This window comes from Syzygium oleosum, unplaced genomic scaffold (genome assembly GCF_021117445.2).
Source record: "Syzygium oleosum isolate NSW1041296 unplaced genomic scaffold, Sole_v2.1 Sole_v2.04, whole genome shotgun sequence".
Lineage (NCBI taxonomy): Eukaryota > Viridiplantae > Streptophyta > Magnoliopsida > Myrtales > Myrtaceae > Syzygium > Syzygium oleosum.
The window spans coordinates 8,121,404-8,144,583 of NW_026607488.1; the positions used below are offsets into that span (position 1 = coordinate 8,121,404).

General features: G+C 38.7%; 1 protein-coding gene across 1 annotated transcript; it reads right to left on the bottom strand.

Annotated features, from left to right (window-relative positions):
* Nucleotides 1–362: 362 nt before the first annotated feature.
* On the bottom strand, nucleotides 363–14,811 carry LOC115685333 (formin-like protein 13). Its single transcript, XM_030610385.2, has 19 exons — nucleotides 14,696–14,811; nucleotides 14,450–14,566; nucleotides 13,053–13,753; nucleotides 11,636–11,857; nucleotides 10,061–11,529; nucleotides 9,859–9,982; nucleotides 8,706–8,777; nucleotides 6,831–6,929; nucleotides 6,677–6,718; nucleotides 5,787–5,867; nucleotides 5,657–5,707; nucleotides 4,969–5,050; nucleotides 3,917–4,011; nucleotides 2,905–2,976; nucleotides 2,524–2,640; nucleotides 1,966–2,034; nucleotides 1,805–1,871; nucleotides 777–1,132; nucleotides 363–688 (listed from the first exon to the last, which is right to left on the bottom strand). The coding sequence occupies exons 2-18, from the start codon at nucleotides 14,520–14,522 to the stop codon at nucleotides 954–956; spliced, it is 3,615 nt and encodes a 1,204-aa protein (XP_030466245.1). The 5' UTR covers nucleotides 14,523–14,566; nucleotides 14,696–14,811; the 3' UTR covers nucleotides 363–688; nucleotides 777–953.
* Nucleotides 14,812–23,180: the final 8,369 nt, after the last annotated feature.

Below are 23,180 nucleotides of genomic sequence, written 5' to 3' on the forward strand. Positions count from 1 at the left end.
TGATAATTGATGATGAATCTTTGAGTTTAAAAGCACACATTAGTCCCTAATTCCACAATTCAATTCTCACTAAGAATGAATTTACTGCAAGAGCAAGAGCCAGTCCGACACTACTCATAGTATGCGGCCGACATGGTTGCTCTGCTATTCATGAGCTCGATCGACATGAACGAATGCCGTGTTGACTACTGTAGTACTCCAGGCAAGTAATTCTCGTACCTGATATTGGTAGGAAGCGAACTTTCAGGAGTACCCGGGATTCTTTTCGGTACTATCCTAAAGTAGAGTGCAGATTAAACAGCATTGGGTGGACTAGCAAGTTACAATATCAAAAGACATAAAATACTAAATGGAACAAGAGCGATAACGGAAAACATGATGATGTTATCAAGAAAGAAAAAGTTCCACAATAATACCTGTGCTACAACACAAGTTGATATTCTACAGAAGGAAATTATTATGTTGAGGTCATTCAAATCAGGTAATTCACAACTTCTACAAAACCTTAAAAAGAGGATGCAGAGGCAGGTGTTAGAAAATTCCTACCCTGAAATTATGTCCCTAGAAATTATTCATAACTAGCTTATCTGGATCTTTTACAGTTGCCAATCAGATGATTTATTCCTTACCGGCTAACCGCCTTTCTTCGTCAAGCCAACGGGTGAGAGGTCGCATAATGGAAAAATTTCTGTTGAGAGGAACGTGTGAAGATTCCATGTTAAATAAAAGAAGGCGTGTATCGAGGCAGGCTGTTCAATTAGATGGAGAAAACTTACCAAGAAAGGTTGCGGTTAGAGGCAAGTTGTGTCACTATACAGCTGGACCTAATTGTGCTGCTGGTCAATATGTACACTCTATTCACTAGCCGCTAAACTACCTGATTTTCCATTGCCATCTTTGTAAGCAGAAGGTTAAGTTGAACATCTCCTTTCTTGACCTACATGAAAGCATGATCATAGAACATTACTCATCAAAAGCGATGTCTGTAGTTGATGATCAGCCTTCTTATGAGAATCGCCTAGCTTCGCCTTGTCAGTTTCAGCTGCTTTTTTCATCTCAAGTTCTTTCTGCTTGCAGTTCTCCTCATGGGCTTTGTTAAACATTCTTACAAAGTTGAGAAGAGTCGAGGCAACTGCAATAGTATTTAAGAGGAAACTTAGCTAACACAATTGCTGTGAAAAGAGACCATGCATCAACAACCCCTACACTATGTACCATGAAATACTTTTATCCTGTGGCTCCAGCCTCTTGCCTTGACCTAAGTATCTTCTCAAACCGCATTTCGATTTCTCATAATCCATCAATATAGCTTTAAAGCTGAGGGTATATCAAAATAGTCGTAACCATCCCCCACTGTATGCGTATACTTCAAGAAAGTACAGGTCAAAATACCCTATTCACTAGTAGAAAAGACACTCAATTTGCTTTGTCAATCTTTTAACCTGTCTGTTCATTGTTTTGTCATTCGCTTTTTGAATAACTACTAGTGATCCGGATAACTAAATACTACTAATTCGACTGTCAAATATCATACAGAACTTTGTCAGAAGAAGATTCTCTCAGAAGCAGATTAAATTAAGGCTGGATTTTGTCTGACGAAGCTCAGACTTCATATGAGACTATATCACATTGGCAAACATGGCTATATATCATTTGACATGATTTTGTAAGAGTTGTATATTCACCAGCTGACATATTGTCAAGCAAACGGAACAATGATGGCAATATCATCTTCAAAACTAAGCCAGTATACCATTCTTTCCCTTAGCAGAACCAGAATTTCAATATTGACTAGCAACGGTACCTTGCTCAAAGGGGCAACGAGCTGGATCTTCTCCAAAGTAGAGAATCAATGAATCCACATTTCTACCCTGAAATACATCTTCCCAGTTATTATGATTGTATACCAATACAGAGAATGGTACAAGCTCAGTTCTATTGTTCATGCCAAATTATGAGACATACCACCCCAGAGTAGAGTAAAGCTAAAGACCTCACTTCAGCTTCAGCAGAGCGAAGGAACTCCTTCAAGGTCTGCAGAAATAAGCTAAAACATCAGTTTCCGCATTTTATTGTATTTAGGATCCAACAATCGCCACATTTTCATAAGCGCCATTATGAAATTCAAATCAAACAAAAGTTTAGGATATATATTCAGTCAAACCTTTCCTCAACAAAGTACAAAATAAACAATTTGCCTATTTGCCTCCCTTATATAATAGTGGAAATGGCGGTTATTACCTCGTTAAGCTAACACATAATTTTTATTGAAAATTCCATTCGCGGATCCTGCTAACTAACCACTGTTATCCTCCTCTGACTTCAATAACATCTATTTACATCCTAAACATTTGAACTCATTGAGAACTTGGGTGAAGGAGCACCCCAACGTTCTCATGACCTGGCCCCTCAATCACCATCACCAATAGTAATTATCGTGATAAATGGCAGTCAACAGTCATCCATTGATAGGCAGATTTGAGGATAGAATCATTGGAAATAGTATTGTCGGGCTCTACAAACCTTGCAAAAAGTTTCTGAAACAGGACCATCATTTTCAGACACAGACAATTCCTGCATAACCTTTTCCAACCCTTTGCTTATTGCTTGCATTTCCTCTGCCAAGAATTTCACTTGTATCTGAAAAGAAATGACACATATTTGTCAGGTTGGCCAAGTAGGGTCTGCCAGGAGAGACTGTTGCTTTTTAATGCTGAACACTGGAAACATTCAAAAATACAAATGTTGACATGTAGAGTCATTTTATCTTTTTCTCATGATTTTCTAAAGCTCGAACATTTTTTTTCCAATTGTAAATGTTGGAACGAGAGCAAGAAGTACTTCTTTCAGGAAAGGACAAGCAGACCGTAAATTTCCTACTTCATGAATGGTTACAGAAAGTACCTTGGATGCTGGTTCCAAATGCGCCAGGTCCTGTGAGAAATCTAGAACTTCTGGTAGTTTATCAGCTAGTACCTAAAGCTCATCAAGGAAAAAAAACCAAGCACATCAGAGAAACTTCCTCAGAGAAACGCACTTGAGTTGCTGGTAACAAAAATGAAAGTATATGAACATTGTCATTTGGATGAAATGAAGAAGTCAAATATAAACCAGAATAAACGAACACGTCACATAAACGATGTCACCAAGGCAAAGGCCCAAGCAGGCTTAATAAATAGAGGGAGTGATTCATTTCCACAGCTAACTCTTATAAAACAATCATATTCATACATCTCTCATTGTATCCAGCAGTTCTTAAAAGTTCATGTCATCATCAAACTTTAGTTTTTGACAACTCGGTACAAATTAGCCTCTGCAGATCATTTAATCCACATGCCACAGTGCTGTGGTAGTTCAAACGTAACCGGAGGAGGAGAACACCTTCTGTCAGTTTATTTCATTCCGGTGAATAAAAGTAATAACATAAACTAAACTGACAAAAGGTTTACGTAAGTTCAGATAATAATGAGCCAATACCTGTCCCACCTAATCCAGAGTATATTTTATAAATCCATAAAGATAAAGACTATTTCATGATTGATATGTACAGACCAACTTCACGACAACAATCAGGAAAGAGAACCAAATTTCATCATCAAATTTCGAAAGCCATATTAGAATTTGCAGGGACGTCTAGCCCATATTTTCCTTATTTTCTGTTTTCCTTCTCAAGCCACCATTTATTTGTCACTACTCTGCACAAATCTAAACTCTTAACATTCATATATTTAGCAGTTTTCGGTCATCAGAATGAGTTTTAAGCCTGGCAAGACCTCACTTATGTGTAATATGGAGATGATTAAGTTACTAAAGACTTCCCAAGGAGAATGAGTGCCTATTCAATCGTAAAGCTAGTTTCACATAAATAGTGCAAAAGTTTTGTCATCAGTCGCTGGCCAGAGCTAGCAATCATCACCTTACAGAGATAATGCATGAGAGTCATCTTATTGTTCCGAGCACGTGTCTCAGTTAGCTTGAGCAAGCTATCCAACCTAAAGCCAATAGCAGAGCCTGGACCCAAAAAAAAAAAAAAAGAAAAGGTAAAGAAAAAGGGAATTCAAGCATAAGATTTTTCCCCATGACAAACAAGCGATATTGCTACCACAAAATAAAGCTTACAACATAAAGTCATCATCACCAAGCATAAGATACTTCCACAGATAAATTGATAAAACCAAAACTGCTCTTACTTCAGATGGGTAAGTTGGCATTTATTTATTAAAAAAATAGAAGAACTTGGTCATTGCTTGAATCCATTCATTCAGTTAAGCATTGCCCCTATGAGAATAATTTAGTTAGAAACAAACCGTAGTATCCCGTTCAAAGGGTATACCCTTGCTCGAACACAGACCTTTGGAACCTACCTTGGAGTTTGACAGCACAATGACATTCTTACACTCACCATTTTGTAAACACACGGTTACCCCATCCAACCCAGATTGCATCATGATTAGTCATGTAAAATTCCCAAACCAAGCACAACCCCCCCACCCCAACCAAAAAAAAAAGAAAAGAAAAGAAAAAAACAGTATGAAACCCTAGTGCTATATATACAGCCATTAATGAATTAATATTGACTAAAAGGATTATCCAATCTAACACATAACATTGGAAGATTGTCCTCTCAGTTCATTTATTTAGCTGCCAGTTTGTTTCAGCTTTTTAAAGCAAAATCTTTACCACCTTTGCTGCCATATTTCAAAGTATTATATATTTTAATTTGAGCTTTGAAAAGCGTCTACATGATTTTAAATGATCTTAAATGTTTTAATTTCTCTGTCATAAGATCCAAGAGGTTTATTATTAGAGGAAAAGCAAAAGCAAAAAGTTGAAGCAAAAGTAATTCCAATAGGGCTTAAATTATTGCTTACAGTAACTCCGACAGATTTTGAAAAATTAATAAAAGTATAGAGAATAAATCATAATCCACAAACTAGGACCCTAAAATAAACGTTTCAACAAACTCACCCCTGGCGGTCCCCTGGTTCAAGGCATTCCCAAGTGAGAGTATCGTCTGCATAATCCTCTTCAGTTTCGCAGAATTCTTGATCTGATAGGGACGGTAAAGAATAAAGTCACATAAATTTTGAGTTAGGCTAGCCTGCAGCTGGTTGCAAAATTGATGCTGCAATCTGCTGATGTGGACTCTCTCTCTCTCTCTCTGGAAAAATAGCTCGACGCCAGGATGATAAAAAGCTTAACACCTCTCATTCTTATTACTACTTTTTCATAAATTCAAAGGGATGAATTACACCTTGATGACGCGAGCAAGTGTGTGTTAGCACAAAAACTCACAACCAGATGCCATCATCACATTTGTTACTTTGGGCATCTCCAACCCGAAACCTCAGCTCAATATTTGAAAGACCTCACCGGCTGATTCAGCACTCTCTTGCTTGTGTGACTAAAGAACATCATAAATCCCTCCCTCTCTCAAAGCTCTGGCAATTTCATGTCCTCCTATAGTTCGCCACTGAACATACTACTACATTCTCTATCTCTGCCTTTCTCTCTTGTCAACCTCTGGCTACAATGACCTGGAGGTCTTTCAATTGATAGGGAATGTAATAATGCTGCTTGTAGCAGCTTAACTCAGCTCAAAGTTTTCTCTCGCCTCTGGTGTTAATAAGCTAGTCAAAAAGGACAAATCATGTACCTCTTCAGCAGAAGAGTTCACTATATTCAAGTTGTTTCTGAGGTCAGCAACCTGAGGGAAGAAACGAAATTAACACCGAGAATAATGCTGGACAATTTGCAAGAAGATGAACCAGACAAATTATTCTCACCTGGGTTGAAAACTGTATCTTAAATGAAAAAACTCTCAGTTTGGATTCAACTCGGGGCACTTGCATCAATTCTAAAAAGAACTGCAATAGATCCCAGTATATTTCATCAGATGGCATGTCAAAGGCATCATATATAATTAAGAATCCACCATACTTCTCCAAGGTGTTCAGTACCGAGGGTTTTAAGGAGACTCCATCTAATTAGCAAGATTGGAAACTCTACTTAACTGTTTCTTTCTGTTGTATTACTTAGTACACACTTATCCTTAGTATAATCACAAGGAGATAAGTACACAACTAAACCATGCAAAGTAGGAAAAGAGGTTGAGCATAGACTCCAACTCCAGAAACTGCATTTCACATCTATCACCGCAAGATATAATCACAATTCTGATTTACAAAATAACTCTAATACTTTTGCACCTCTCCCTTATCTTTCACAAGCTCATAATCGGAAAACTTATAAAACCAAGCGCATGGCACATGTCTGATCCAGAGGAGCCTATAATTGCCTCAACATCTTTTAACTCTTATATCATGGGCAACTTATTAACAAGCATGTCTAGCTCGTATAAAATCTGTCTAGTTTAGTCGCACCAAAGCTCAAAGCACATCAACTATATATGAGTTTATGGTTGTTTAAGCTTTACTACATGTGACTTCTATCACTATTACTTTCCAGAAATGTAACATTTCAATTTGGTTAGACATCTAAGTACAAAAGAATGTCCATCTAGTCCAAAGCATGTACAGACTAAGCATCTAGAAAGTACAGAATATTACTGTCAAGTAGAAAATGTGCTCAGCCCAAAAAAAAGGTATTAGGAATATGTATCTGATGTAGAATAACGGTTATTAAATATATATAAAGAGAATGGGCTTATACAAACCTGTTCGCATCTTCCTAATTTTTCTTTCTCTCCAGTGTAGCCCTGAAATTCGAGCACTCAAGAAATAAATCTTCAAACGAAAGGTAACAGCAGTTTCTTGAGCTATAGATATATATCTGCAGGACTTTATCAGTTCACAAGAAGTTTGCTCTACCTTAAGTAGTTCCATCTCCTCTTTTGTTGGACAAAACTTTATGAGGTTTTCCACCTGGTCATTATCCAATGCAGAATCTTCTAGAGCAAGTACCGAGTTCTGTCATATAAATCTAGATATATTAAGGTACTCAGTGAAACATTAACCACATAAACGTTTACGGCAAATTACCTTCGAACAGGGGGGCCAGAAAAAAAAAAGTTACATAGTCTAGCATGCTTGCTCAAATAATACCGACATAACAAAGAATGATGAAAACCAAAATCGAGCAGTACAAACATCACGGATGAGAAAGAATAACAACTAGATGTAAAGTGTTGAATTGCTACTGATGGTCATTGTAGAAACATTAAGGGCTGGGAATTAATGTTTGCGGTCATAACAGTTGTATCAAGTACTGGCATTACAAATATTTGCTGATTTAAAACAAGTACGTCTGTTAATCATGCCACATCTTTGTAGCATGAACCTAAACCATTTATCAAGCACATAAAAAAAATGCGATGCATAGAACATGCTTAACCAAACAGCTTTTCATATTTAAGCAGGTGAAGATTCATATAAAGATGTTTGAGAACTGTCCAAGAAGTGTCCTGATGGCAGAAATAACTAGCGAACCTGCTTAATCTGCCTTTAAAAGATTTAAAGAGGGTCAACCAAGTAGAAGATGAACTTTTATTTCTACGTGACAGATGGGATCACTTGTTTATTATATCATAATTTTAGCTCAACACAAGCACATGTAACCAGGCATTGAGTGACGACTGTATTTCATGTTGCCCACTGGATCAAACAAATTGATCTTTGTAGAATTAGTAACATTGTTTTCACTTTTTAATGAAGATCTGTTAAAGTTGATCCTCGAGTCAGTTATAAGACCTAATAGGACTAGGATTACTCTGCTGATTGAATAAGTAACTAAGATCTTTTGAGATTTCAATAAATATCCCTGCAGCTCAAAGTATCATCCTAGGTTTCTTATTTCCAATCGGTTTACCATCTGGTGGAAACAAATTGAGCAGTAAAGTCGATTCTCCTGGACCTTAAAGAATTGTTTGCTTTGAATCATGTGATGCAAGTCGCGGAGAAAAAGAAGAATCAATATCTAGGTTCCAGCCGTGTCTCTAAAGTGTGATTCTTAAAGATAAAAAAAACACCACTTGCAATGCTTCAGAAACTTTAGGTGTGATGCCTAAAGAAATGTAATCCACTCGACTTGTCCTCTGCTGCAAGTTCCCTTCAAACATTCAATTAAAATTAGGCTCATTCATTGTCCTACATCATGTTATGCAATATGATTATCACAAATTGTCAACCGTAGGAAAATCAAAGATGCACCACCGATGTCTCTGAGGAGTTCAATGATTGATCGATCAAGGAGACATGAAAAAAGGCTGTAGCCATCGTGTCATTCACATGCTTTAAAATCCACCAAAATAGCAGATGAAAAGATTCTAGAAAAGCATCAAGATGAAAATATCAAAAAGATACAAAACAAAGATCAGCTTGCAACTGAAGAGATCACAGAGGTCCAGCAAGCCAAACATTACAAACCATAAATGCAATATGTTTTCTACTTGAGATTAAGTGTTGGCAGTCATAAGGTCAACTGATCCAACCACGGAAGCGTCATTGAAATCCCACTTAATAAGGACAGATATGATAAACAAGAAAAGAATTATTAAGAATGTACTGAAGTGCAATTAAATTAGAGAGACTGCGTTACATGAGTATGCAGCTCTTATCAACTTATCGTCCTATATAGAGAAAGCAATACGAGAACAAGACTACAGGTTACGATGCTTAGTTAAAAAGCATTTATCAGCATCACTTATATTAGAGTTTTAATGCAAAACATAGCAGCATCAAGCTTACCATTAACTCATGCAATGGCACTTTGACCTTTGAAAGCATAATCTCACAGTTGTATGCTCGCCTGTGGTCAATCTGCAAACACCAATCTGCTAAATGCAAATATAATGAAAATAAAACATCGTGGAACAAAATGAATAAAAGAAATGTTTAAAACACATGACCTAATTTGACAGCCTGTACTCCATCTCCAAAAATCATTGTCATTTATTAAACCTGGAGTTCGAAAGTTCATACATTATCTTCGAAAATTTGTGTCATAGCTTCACTCTTTATATACACCAGAGACATAATAAGATACCTCAACTTAATGATTTGTCTGACGAACCATTTACATGCAAATCAAGCCCAACTATAGAAGAGGAAAACAGTAAGTTAACTTACTGACTTTGCTCCGACAATATGGAAATTATGCTACAGTAAACCTCAAGAATAATAACTATTGAAGAAAAGCATCAAGGGCAGAGGCAAAAATTCTCAGAATGACTCATTTATATGGATTTACTGTAAGAAGTTTACTGGAAAGTAACAAAGATTTTCTACCCCAAAGGTCTTGCATTAGAAAATCTTTTGCCATTACAACAGATTTTACATATAAGTAATCATGCAAATGAGCCCATGGATAGAACGAAATCAAATTTGCCATTTCTTCAATTAAAAACACAATACTGGATAAACAAAAAATCTAAATAGCCATTCTACTTAGTAAGAGATGGCTTATTATTAGCTGTAATAGGGGTTGCAGTACTTTTTAGTATTTCCAATATAGGTCATTTTGTTTCTAGCAGAAGCCAAATACCCCAATGAATGGTTAAAGTCCTGAAACCATTTAAGTAGACAGGTTCTGATGTATATTTGAGTATTAAACAGGTAGGCTTATAATAAATGACATGTAATCCAGTGCATACAGTCAGAAATATGCATCATCACTAAATGCAACTTCCAATGGATTTGCCAATTTTTCAATGTGTCCAAGGTGGTAAATTCAAGATTGACCAATAAGCAGTCATTGAATTTTGCTCCCTTGGATCATATATGCTAGTAAGGGGCTGAAATATACCAAGATTGAGTTTGCCGACTAACAAAAGCCATCAAACTGGAATACGGCCCAAACATCTGGAGCCAAGAACATAGAATTATCAGAACATATAATTACCAGTTGCACTTTATCTGCCTTGCGTGCATCTGAGCCACGTGCACTTTTTTTTCTGCTGTGATCTGAAACCGGCACAGATGCTGAGAAAAGAGTTTCCAGCTCAGACATGTCAATTTCCGGAGCCCTACAAATTGTTGCAAGACAAATTATTTGCTACCATATTAACAGACTACCTTTGAAATATAATACTAAAAAATCATACTTGGTAGCTTCTCCAGATTTTTGCGTTTCAGCCCAAATGCTTCCTTGTACCGCTCTCGATAACTTCAACCAATGTAAAGGCTTTAGCTTTTTCATGTTGCTACTCTTGGAACTTATAGTACGTGACAAGCCTCGTCCCTTTGCAGTGTTGAAAGCACTCAATGGCGGACCTGGAGGAGGTCCTCCACCAGTCTTCGGTACACCTTTAACAGAAGGAACAGGAGGAGGAGGCGCAGAAGGAACAGGTGGGGAGTTCCTCACTGTAGCTCCAGACTGTTTGGCCATGACAGGGGAAGGAGGGGGTGCCGGTGGTGCGGTAGGGGGAACTTTAGGACCCATAGCTTGCCCAGAATGAAGAGGAGGTGGCGGAGGTGGTGGAGGTCTCACATTCGCTGGTTGAATCTCCTTCAAAGGAGGCATTGGTGGTGGTGGCGGCGGTGGCGGCATTGGTGGTGGAGGTGGTGTTGGTGTTTTTGAAGATGGCTGCGGAGGGCTAGGAGGAGGGGGAGGAGGAGGAGGAGGTAGCTCGGCTGCAGAGCTGGCTGAATAATGCTTGTTCATATCATGTAAACGAGAAGTGACCTCTTCACCAGCTAAAGCTGTTGGTCTCAAACCTGGTAGTGGTGGTGGTGGTGGTGGTGGTGGTGGTGGTGGAGGTGGAGGAGGAGAATGTGGCATGGGATGAGCTGGAGTAGACTCCTCCTTTCCCTCTATGTGAGAATTTATCTCATCACCAAGTGAATTTTCTGCTTTTGAAGACAAGGGATAATGAGATGTAGGAGGAGAAGAGGTGGAAGCAGAAAAACCAGGTTGAAGAGGAGGAGGTGGAGGAGGTGTTGGCGGTGAAACTAAGACACTTTTGGGTCCTAGATGCTCAAGGGAAAGATTCTGAGACTTGATTTGGACTGCTTGGTCTGAGGATACCGTTGTTGGGTTTTCTGCTTTCCTCTCAGATGAGGCAAGATCGTCAATTTGACTTTCAAATGCGAGACCAAGAGGTGCAGTAGTCTCTTGTTTTGTCGTCACTAGATTTGAAGCTTGCACAGAATCAATGTAACCTGGAGAATGCTTGGTAGTCTGAGTAGCCTCCACTCTTCTCCCTGGAGATGGCTTTTGGGGAACTGATTGATCCTCTAGACTGAAGGAAACAGAACCGTGCTTCTCCATCTTACTTTCTAACATCTTTTCATCACTTTCTTCTCTGATACTTTCAGGACTCTTTTTAGCTGATAAGGGGAAACTTTCCAGAACATGTAGAGAATCAGCATCCGATTTTCCTTGAATTATATTTGAAACTTTCATTTGCTGGATGACATTAATTGCAGCATCTGTGTTGGGAGCCAACCACTCTACATGGCTAAAAATTTCCTGAACTTTAGCAAATGCTTCTATCGGAAGGCCCTCCTCCTCAAAGCACGAAATATCTACGGGAACAACGGAAGCAGCGGAATCCATCTCAGAAAAGAGGATCTTCATCAACAAGATAGATAGTTTATTAAGTTCAGCATAACATGGATGCTAAGAAAAATATATCTCTGCAAAGACTGCAGTTAAACAAAAGTGGCATCAGATATACCTCTGCTCTGAATTCCTTTGGAAATAGATCTTTAGCTTCCCATAAGGTATCAATTTCATCACGATTAAGCATCAAAATGTTTGACCTGATGAAAGCTGTATTGAACATGACGCGGAACATCATCTTTTCTCGTTCCAAGTCTTCAAATAAATTTATGCACTCAAGCACAACGTCTCCTTGAATATGGCAGTTTATGTCAATCTTAACTAACTCGCATTCTGCCTGCAGATTATCGGAACAAAGGTTTCAGAAAAAACCTTTATCAACCTTCTCAAAGGAGGGAGAGACAACATTAACGAGAAAAGTGAAATCTCGGAAGAGTAAAATGATATGTGTCACTGCTAGCATATACCAAAAACCAAGACCAACTGGCAGTTTAAAATCAGGTCGAATTGCCGGATTGAAGACGAACAACAATCATTTATGCTTCATTTGAATTGTTCATTCCAGACCCAGAGTACTACAATGGAATTCAATCATTCTTCAGCTTCGAAATGTTGATCAGATTAATTTTACCTAATTGCCTTGGTATCAGAAAGCAAACCGTAAATTTGAGATGCTGATAAATTTTGATGCTCCACTAAGTTTTCTAACATCTTCAATAACTGATTCTATTTATCAATTTCTGCCTTGTGAATAGCGCTGCAGAGAAAGGGAGAAAGCTAATTTTCAAGCATGTCTCCATCAAAAAGAAAGAGTGTTGTTTAAACCGATGGGGGAAAATGCTAGTGAAAAATTGAATATATGGGGCATTTTAGCACCACTTCAATGTGCTTATAGATAGCTGAGACTTCAGACGGTGTCAAACTTTTCTCTCCTACTTTAGAAGATCAGTCTCCAAAAGTAACATCCTTACAGGTTTCGTCGCGCGGTATGTTTGCAAATCAGCATCAATTGATATATTGGAGAAATCTAATTTAACGTATATAAAAGATGATATATTCACTCAGAATATCATGACTAACAACTGATGAGCTGTAAATGCGTTCAACCATCTACTAAGGTATGACACCCCAATCAATTGAGCAACCTTAAATCTAAAAAAATTTCAAGTCTTCCAAGGACATCTCTGTAGGAAATAAGAAATTAATAACACGCGCTATTGAGAAAAACCCTAGACATCTTCCTAGAGGTCAAATGGGGAGAGGACATGCAATCTATAAACTCTTCAACTTCAAAGATAATTTGTAAAAGCCTGTTAAGCTTTCCTTTATACATCTTCAACCATCAGTAATGAAAACGATAAGATTATAGACATAGGTAAGAGCAACCATGTATTTTAATGACGACGCAATTCAAATAAATTACTTATTTCAGGAACCGCATATTTATTACGGAGCTGTTTAACTCTGTCCAGGAAGATTTAAGAAGAACAACGTAAAACCAAAATGGATTCGATATAAGTAGGACGTGTCACCTGCTTGTAAACCCGAACCACTTTGCTTCTCTTTGAAGTTGAGAATAATGCTTTGGGAGTGCGATCATTAACGAGAAAGGGGTCCTGCCCATAAATCCTGAATATAGGGCGGCATCCACCCTCCCCATCAAAATTTGGAATGGACCTGATGATAATGCAGTCTAAAGTGAGCGCTCTGTCCAAAGGAGGCCATTCAGTGGCCACATTCCTCCTCGAGACATACTGTAGGTATCTCTGTTGAGAAGGGACGGGATTAAGTGGCGACAACAAGTGTAAAAGCTCACGTGGAGCCTGCTTGTAAACCATGTCCAATGTCTTTTGCTCGCCACTGTATAGCTTCCTATAAATTAGAAGAGCAGCAAGCATGAAGGCCAAAACTGGCCAACCACCAAGTTCACAGTGCATTAACAGCAAATTATGATGCCCAAGAGAAAGCCAACTCTCGCATGACCTCAGAAAATGATGAATCATCTCCATTGTCAGCAAGGGGCAGCCCTCATACTGCTTAGGGTAGTCCATGATGGTCATATCATACTCAGAGAGAATGTTATTGAGTTTGCTTCGCTCCTCTCCTTCACGAAAATTGAACACCAGAATAGAAGACTCGTGGAAGTGATCTTGAAACTGACTAACTATTCCTCGCATATGAACCTTGTAGTCCTCCTCCGTCCACACATCAGTAGCAAAGCAGCAATCAAATACTAACAACAAAGTCACAATGAGCACTTATCAATTGCATTTCCAAGTCACTGTATTAACCAAATGAAAGGGTCTAACAAGCAGCCAATTCCATTTTTCCATACGAAGAATAATGCAGACAAAATACTTCACGTAATCAAGGCAATCTGGTTTCGAGTACAGTACACTCCGCAGCTCATCCTAAGCGAAACAGAGGTCACCACAGCATCTCCCTTTTTTTTTCTTTTACACAAGTAGTCTGAACAGGAAAAAAGGCTCAGCATTGAGATTTCAAAAATGTAGATATAGCTAGCTGCATGCTTTTCCACAAGAGGGTCTCAACAGCTCATCTACCGACGAAATAATTCTCGATCGCGTGTTTAACAATACAAATTACTAAACAGCTCCCCGCCCCAGTCAACTTTACAGTAATTCTAAAACACCATTCTCCTTTCTGTTCTAATTACTATATCCATCCTCATGACATGATGTCGTGCATCAAGCCTACCGCTACATGCTCTACTCTTGCAGCCAAGAACTTCTCCTAACCGAAAATTCTCCAGAACTTCTATATTACATTAATTTTACCGACATATCAGCTGATTCAAAGAGTTGCTATCAATTCAATTTCCCCAGCAAAAACCAAAACGCCGACTCATGCCAAAATCAAGCTAACAAACCACACGCGAATTGAAGCTTCCCTTCCCTCCTCCCCTTACCGTAGACCCGCTCGCAGATCTCGAGGAGGCCATCGGGGGGCTTCCGGTAGAACAATTTGAGGAAGGACGCCATCCCGGCAACGTCCCCGAAGCGCGCGCGCGCGCGATCGCAGAGCCCTAGAGAGCAAAAAAGCACATGCGTCATTCAGCGCGCGCGCGCACAGACAACAGAGAACGCAACAGAAATCGACGGAGCAACGGAAATCGGAATCGGTGCCGGGGAGTTGGGGGTGGGGGGGAACCGACCTGGAAGAGGAAGTGATTGAAGGCGTTCGGTGGCGGAGCCGACACACTTGGCTTGTCATGTAAGGAAAAGAGCTCCGTCGGTTGCCGCGAATTCGAAATGCTTTGTCCGTAGCGAGAGAGATGGAGGAAGGATGATGGTGGTGATGGTGATGGTGATGGTGATGGTGATGGCGGTGATGGCGATGACACAGTGAAGGATTTCTGGATTTGGTGCTTCTTCTTCCTTCCTTCCTTCCTTCTTCAACGACCGAATTGGCTTTTTTGGTTTCCTTTTCTTTATTATTATTATTATTATTATTATCTATTATTGTGGGGGAGCTGAGACGTAGTAATGAAAGCAGCTGAGAACCGCCTGCTGGGGGGTGGCCACGTCAGCTGACGTGGGGATCACTACGCGCCGACTCGTTGCTGCGTTCCTTTTTTTTTTTCTTCCCCTTTTTTACTTTCTTTTGTTACGCGATTTTTGCGATAACGGTATTTCTTTTGTTCTCCGTTTTCTCGGCTCGTAACGATACGCTCTAGATGTAAGGTGAAGTGAAATTACTCGTATTATCTGGAAGCGTCTTCAACGTGTTAACCCGAGTTACAGTGTGTACACGTATGTTGTGTACTTCTTGTGTACACGGGTTAATGTGTGTTTGTAAGCAGGTCAACTTTATCATGTTTGTGCCGGCGCCCGACACGAGGATACCTTCTGTAATCGTGTTTAATTGTGTCTTGTTGTAAGACCCGCTTTATTAGGTGCGTCTGCGTTTGCGGCGAGACAGTTCGACGCGTTTGTTAAACTTGCTGTGTTCGTGTCATACCCATATTTCTACACGACATGATTAACGTACCCGTCTCTAAATGGAGGCATGTAGGTCCTCACATCTTGAGGGTCAAAAAGCATGAGCTCGTGACTAGCGGCGACGTGTAGGGTAACCGATCAATAAAAAGTGAGACATGTACACACGTGATGCCAAATAGGATGAGATTTGCAACACAATAGTAATAATGATTGATCGGCTATATCATGTTGTTATTGCCAAGTTGCATACTGATCTCATATATTACTTTCATCAAAAGCACACATTTGATCTAAATGCTCTCATTAGCACTTTTAATTCGACTCCTTTTAAACCACAAAGTTGCAGCAGTTGACTAAGTGGAAAGTCAAGAGATTTCCAATTCAAAAACTGGAAGTCATTCAGATCCCCTCAATTGTATGCAAATCTCACGAGCAGATAATTTCTTGGCCGCGAAACAGCCTATGCAGCGCCTAGTGAGCTGAGAACACTAGGTCATCCTTCTTACTATAAATTGCTCAAGAGATGGCGAATAGCATCCTCGTATTAGATCGTACCACGCCCAACTTAGTTCGGCTATCCACTCCCCTTAGCGAGACACACATATCACTTTGATACAATAACTAGTTTCAACCTGCCATGGTCTTATCAGGAGAGCGACATGACCAGTTTGTGTATGGGAGACCAATCCGGCCTTCAGAGATCTTATAAGATGATAGTATTCATGCCATTCCATGACTCCCAGCATAAACCCCATCAAGTCAGCATCACACGCACAGGTGAAAGGCCTAAACTTAACCACTTAATGAAACTTGCAGAGTGGATTGTGCTCTAGGGCTAAAAAAAAGAAAGGAAAAATGTCAACACATGCGATAGAGAAATTTGCACGGCAATTTGGTTAGATCGCCAATTTCTAGCAAGCAATACTAGTGTAAGATTTTGCGGGACCGCTGTTAATTATTTTAAAAACTTAAGTTATTAGATGAAGGCATGGAAATATGTAATTGATTAGGTGAATACAGGCATAGAAAGATTGAAACTCATGACCTATACCGTGTAAGAAAGTTCAATTCAAAAGTTTAAACTATTAAATGAATGTGTGATTTAATATTCTAATAACCAGGTATCCTATATAAATGGGATGTGAAAAAAATGGATGGTATTAAATCATGTTCTTTTCACCATTTTCTGCTTAGGTTGACTATGAGCAATGATCGGTTATTCAAAGAAAAACGAGTGGATTTATCTATTCCACGCATAGGTTTTATATTTCAAAGTTTGATAAAATCAACTTATATAAATACATCGTATATTCTGGAGTTATAAGAATGACAATAGCCATGAAATTAAGTAATCAAAGAAAATATCACGCGGAAAAAATATGCATTGTTCATTAGATGATCTAAAGGTGTAGGTTCATTTGTCTTTTATATAACTTCGCATTACACTAGTCAAACATCTCATATGTCCTATTTTATTAAACCTGAATTTATCATGACTGTTTTTCTTTTTAATTTGACACGATTGTTTGTCATTTTTAAGCGACTCTTTAATTAAGTAAAATTAACTCTAGCATTGTGTTTTAGTATATTTTGTATTGGATTGAATCAAGGTAATTTTATGCTCTACGCTATAGTATTGATTTACGACAACAATTATCTATAATTTATGTATTACATAATACATGTTGTATAGTAGAATCAACTATTCTATTACATTAAATATTATTTCACACAATGTCGGCCTATTTTGCTACAAATTCCAATACGGGCGATTAAGTCAACTTTTCCCCTATTATCGTATATATATTTTTGTATATATATTTTTTTTCTTTCACAACATAACATGTCTTGCCTAATGAACCCAATTTTACTTAATTTTGTAAAAATAAATATTTGCTCAATATCATGCAATTAATTATACCAATTATTCACATAAATACTATTAGACGCATGTGTTATATATGACTATGCTTATATCATGAAAATATTCTTCTCTTAAAATTTTCTTGAAAAGGAATAGATTTCTTTCTATCACACAAGTAATGTACACAGTCTTTACCATTGCACTTGTAAAATATCACAACATCCACGAGGCTCTCGACGGTGAAATCCGTGGTTCGTCAACGTCTTGATCCTCACTTTCGCGCGTGAAAAGCAGCACGCGATGTTGCCTTGCTTCATCTGAGCGTGCAAAGCTCGTGTTGCTTTAGATCCTCTCCAACAGGACACAAACTTCGGAGGGAAGACGATCAATATCTCACGGGGTGGCATTTGTGGGAACAAACTCCGAATCCAAGAGGTACCTACCTAGGAAAAGGAAAAAGGAAAGTCGCCATTTGTCGGCGAAAGAGGAGAGAGAAAGGACCAACCGAGGGCCCTCGGGCCGGAATGCCATAGGGTCTTCAAGCCTCATGCTCGATTCTCGATCAAAACTTTTTAAACTTCATTTAACAAAAAATCTGTTGGTTGACAGGACGCTGTCAGCGCCGGCCGGTCAAAAGTGGCCGAATGGACTGAATTGACACAATTACAAAAGGTTTAAGACTGAAATGGCCCCAAAAAAAAGTTTAGAACTGAATTGACATAATTATAAAAAGTTTAGAACTTTTTTGGTAATTTTCCCGACATGGATGCCCATGATGTTCAGAAGTCACTTTTACCGTCAGATGTTAGGCCCGTTGGAACAGTCGGCCCAAGCTACGGCCAATTTCAAGCAAAACCCGACCAGAAAAGGAGAGAAATCTTTAAAAAAAATTTGGGTCGACCGGCTTGGTCGGACTTACTTAAAAATATTCGCACAAACCTTCCCGAGTGTCTATTGGGCTTAGTCAGGCCCAGCCCATGATATTATCAGGCCCATATACTAGTCAAATAACAAATGAACCCTACTAATTTTTTTAATTTATAATTTCTAGTATTTATTTATTCTTTGATAAATTGGAGGTGCAAATCAACGTCGAAGCAATGGTACATCATCTAACCATATGTTCCATGAACATGGACCGGTTTCAATTTAGGAAGCAGATTGAAATATATTTGTGCACAACCTAATTCCATTTTTGTGCTATGTTTTGGGACACTGAAGAGAGGACAGAAAATAGGAAAAGAATATTAGATTTCCCACACATCATTACACAAGAAATTTATAAAGCTTCTCATTTTTTCTAAATTTTCGTTCCACCCTCCACGTTCTCTCATTTTCCAAAGGGAACAGTAGTTCCATGATGCATTATCATCAAGTAGGAGTGAGCACCGGGTTCGGTTCAACTAGAGAACCAACCAAATTGGCCTACACCAGTCTGTTCCAGGGAGAACCGCTTCGATTTCCAATTCCGTGGACCAAGAACTGGCCCAAGATTGGTTCGATTCCAATTCCAAGGTCGAAACCGCCCGTTCTACTTGAGTTGAATCAGTTTTAAACCGGTTTTGAAGTCCCTTTTAGAAAAAATGAAGTTATTTGCACCTATCAAGCATGGAATCTTCAGCATAAGCAAACAACATAACTGGTGGACTAAGAAATGCTTTAGTAGTGAAATAGTATAACTTTTATATTTTGTTAAAACAATTTGATTTTGTACTCAAAACATAAAAGCAATCGGAACCAGCAATTTCAAAACTGACCAGCTCGGATTGTGGTTCCAATCTTTTGGAAGCGCACAAGGTCGAATCCCGATTCTAGATCTAGAACCAACTCACCTTCAAATCGATCATCCCTATTATAAGGCAAAGAAAATTGTCTTACACGTTGTTTTTGTGGATTGGTTTACAAAGAAGCACTCGGACACGCCATGGCCAATTATGCATCATTGGACCTTTTTGAATTCGATCATTGAGCAAGAGCTTAGAGCATTGGCAATGATTCAATTGTTCATCACCAAGTGGTGTTCAGCCATCGGGTTGAATTAAGTTTGGCGCCACGTGCCTATCAAAATAGACTTTTCTCGTGTTATTCCCAAGAATCGCCTATTTGATTTGAGCTCGACGACACTCGGTTTTCTCGAGTTTGAGTTTAATTCACACATAAGGCGTGATCAACTTGGACTCAATTGAACTTAACTTGAGTATTGAAATAATGCCATAATCTAAATGTGGAAGAGAACATGGTAACAAGATATGAGGAATCAAAATGAATTATGAGGAATCGGAATAGGAATTAACTTAAAAATCGCCATACATAATAAAAATCGGAATACATGTTTTTGTTGAATTATATGTTTCAAATTGCAATAAATAACAGTACATTAGATAAGTATGCTTTCCGACCGAAAAAAAAGAGATAAGTATGCTTGCCATATTAATTTTTTTCCATACAAAAGTTATAGAAAGCAAGGTTTAGTTAATAACCACATATCTACTTGCCTTTTCTATTCTCGCATTCCCATCGATTCTCATTCATTCGTAACTCCCCCTATGTTAGCGAAAATGCAGTAATGCATCGATTTTCATTCGTAACCAAACGTGTCAGGGAATCAACCTAAAACCGTTCAAGATCTACAAATATCAATATGTAGATTCGCATCGAACAATTTACAGTTCTCCGAAACTTAATATCTTTTTAAATTTATATTTAAAAAAATACATTTGTCTATTAGGCAAAACCAAAATTGTGAAATTATTTGAAGTTGTTTAAATCTCGAAAGTACACCCAAAATTTGGTGCGCCAAGGCAAAAACCCAATTTTTTTATCTGTTTTGAGCTCCATTTAATTTCTCTAAGTAAAAATTTACATTCTTTTTATTATTTATTTACTGTCTTTCTCTATGTTTGGCACGATGAAGATTGGTCAACGAAAGATATCTTCTCAGGCAATGGAAGGAATTTTTTATTTAACAATAAAGTGTCCTTAAAGGTTGAAAGATACATGTACCTAACTAAAAGGTGCAAGCCATTGCGTTTCCACCTCCGCCAGTAGTCATAGATAATCCAGAAAGCAAGTCAACGTAAAAATATAATAAGATTTACTTCTACATCGCGCGAAAGAGAAAATTCATGGAGGATCGCGAAATTTTAACGACAACAATATTATTACCTTATAATTTACAATGTCATGTTTCTTTTAAGAAGATTCATAATGTTGTATAGATGACAAGAGGAGTTGATACAAGGGGTGATCGGTTCCCAGTCCAGTCCGGTTCCATCCGATTTCACTTAGAAACTGGAAATCAGACCGGCCAGCCCTATAATCGGGAATCGGATAGGACAGTCAATCCGGTCCGGTCCAATAGAACCGGTTAATGTAGAGATTGAGTTGAAAAAGATGAAACTAAAAGAGTAGGAATTGTACAAATGAGATGTAACTTTCAAGGACGAAATGGTCGTGATGCAGAGGATGAAGCTAACACGACCTCACAAAACAATGGGGACACAATCTGGGAAGAAAAGAGTTACATCAACAGTATGTAGAGTTGATGAGTGTAGAAGAAGAGCTCAAAAAATATCTTTCTTACTGGAGGAAGTGGGGTAACCCACATTGTGTACAATTTTTGTGAAAAGCATGGGATCCCGCTCCCCAATGAGCGGGCGAGGGTCCAAGCGCCACCCCGGCGGTGGTCATAAGGGGTAGCACCCCCGCAATACCAGATGGTTTTTATAGTTTGGACATGTATTTTATTAGTAGTTTGAGTTTGGGCTCATGAATAGCTACTGAGTATATATAATATCTTTCTTTTATAATTGATGGTTGTAACAGAGAGAATATAGCCCTAATCTAAGGGTGAACTGGGATAAAATTTTGTATTTCGATTTCTCTTTCTCGCCTTTACTCTTTATTTCGTTGTGTTTGTACGCCTAATTCTAACGCTACTTTGCGATTATCAATGGTGTTCAATCCAAGAATGAGAGAGTCTTGCCGTGGTCGCAACGTTTTCCTTGCCTCCTTTTCGTCACCGAAAGTGGATTGTTGACTTTGACAAGTGCATATGGTGACATGGCCAAACAAAGACAATGCGTGCATGTTTAGTCGCTGTACTTAGGACGGAAGGAGCGACAGGACGAGTGGATCAACCCACGCACTCCAATAAATTGCTGGTTTCTGACTCGCAATCGCGAACGATTCAAAGGGTTTATGATTAAGTGCGGAATTCATGCGAAACGTGCACAACGTGAATTGCCCTAATTTTATCATCAGCTGACAAGATTGAACAAGCATGACCCAAGGATCTTTCTTTCTTCCTAATTAGTTTGCATGGAGACACGCCTTAGGCTCGGCGAGACGCGAACGGTGCTCTCCCCGACGCGGGTCTCGCGCTGCGCTAGCACACCGTAGATGAAGGAAATATGTTATTTATACACATTCGATGTATGATGCGGTTGATGGAAGCGATTGACGGTTCAGAAAGTGTAATATAGGGCTTCATTATGGGTCTTGCTCTTTTCTTGATATGTGGTCGCTTAGCTCTAACTAGCCGCGTCTATGAAATATCTTATCGTAATTATGAATGTGTTGTGGACACGCTCGATCCCGGGCCGGATAAAGTTACATTGTGCCTTATTATTCTTGTGCTAGAGAGAGGGGGATAAGTTAATATATGCATCCATGAAGGATTTAATCGAGCGCCTCTATCTATCATAACAGTAAAAGTCAAATTTCCAAGTTGGGTATTTTCTTGTCATATAGGTGTCTTCTCAATCTATGATTTTCCCCCAAGAAATCCTACACTCCGAATCTTCATATTTTACCAAATCATTTATTTTGACCTTTTTAGAGGTAAAAAAGTGTTTTCCTTTTTATATTTTCGCCAATTTCTGAAATGTTATCAAGAATCTTGTCCGCATTTGTATGTTCTAAAAGTTTTCAGTATTTGGCGCAAAAGAAAAGAAAAGAAAAGAAAACTTTGCGATCGACACCTTACGATTAAACACAAAAATACAGGCACTACTTATATGGAGTCCATCCTAAATAAGTAAATAGCAACTCCTTTCAAGAAAGAATGGTTATTTCATTCAAAGGTATCCCATGTTTTCCTCCTATCTAGGTAGGAAGAAACCTCCTCCTTCGTCCGTGTGATCGGTGTTCTCATCTAAAGCACAAAATGTCTAAATAATTGTTAACAACACGAACAAAAATCCTTACTAAACACATAATTCTCTCTAGGTATATAGTCGCCACGTCTCTACAACTTGCATAGTCATCGCCAATGTTAAAATATTGTTCTATATCGCTTGACAGTGGATCTCGTATGCTCTTATACTCATGTGGTGTTCCTCTATCGATCAGTGTAAATTTTTGGGATGGACTTTCTAACGTGGTATTAGAGCCAGTTAAAATTCCACACTCCTCATTTGGCTTGCACGCAAAAGAGACTGTTGAGATATTGTAAAGTATCGCTTGACAATGAATACTATATGCTCTTTATAGCCGCCATATCTCTCTTCCATGCAACCAACACCGCCTTCAAATTTCGTCAACAAAGGCCTGAAACCTCAAGGTAATTTTTTTTGGTTGAAAAACCTCAAGGTGATTTGTTTTTGGTTGAAAAACCTCAAGGTGATTACAAAGTGCTTTTCATTAAAAATGGAAGAGAACGTGTCAATTCAGATCAATTTCGAGTTTAGTTGCGTGGCAATTTATTAAGTTTGGGTTTTTGTCGGAAAATGTATATGGTAGTGGAAGCCTCGGAGGCCGGCTAGCTCATCCCTCGCCTGTAGCCGGTTGCGGCCGTCACTGTCGCCGACCACTAACCGAGAAAGAAGGAAAAA

Coding starts and splice junctions, on each gene's coding strand:
- LOC115685333 (XM_030610385.2), bottom strand. CDS start 14,522: ATGGCGTCCTTCCTCAAATTGTTCTACCGGAAGCCCCCCGATGGCCTC. Junction 6,719..6,830: donor AGGAGATGGAACTACTTAAG/GTAGAGCAAACT, acceptor CTCGAATTTCAG/GGCTACACTGGAGAGAAAGA. Junction 5,868..6,676: donor AATTAGGAAGATGCGAACAG/GTTTGTATAAGC, acceptor GATCTATTGCAG/TTCTTTTTAGAATTGATGCA.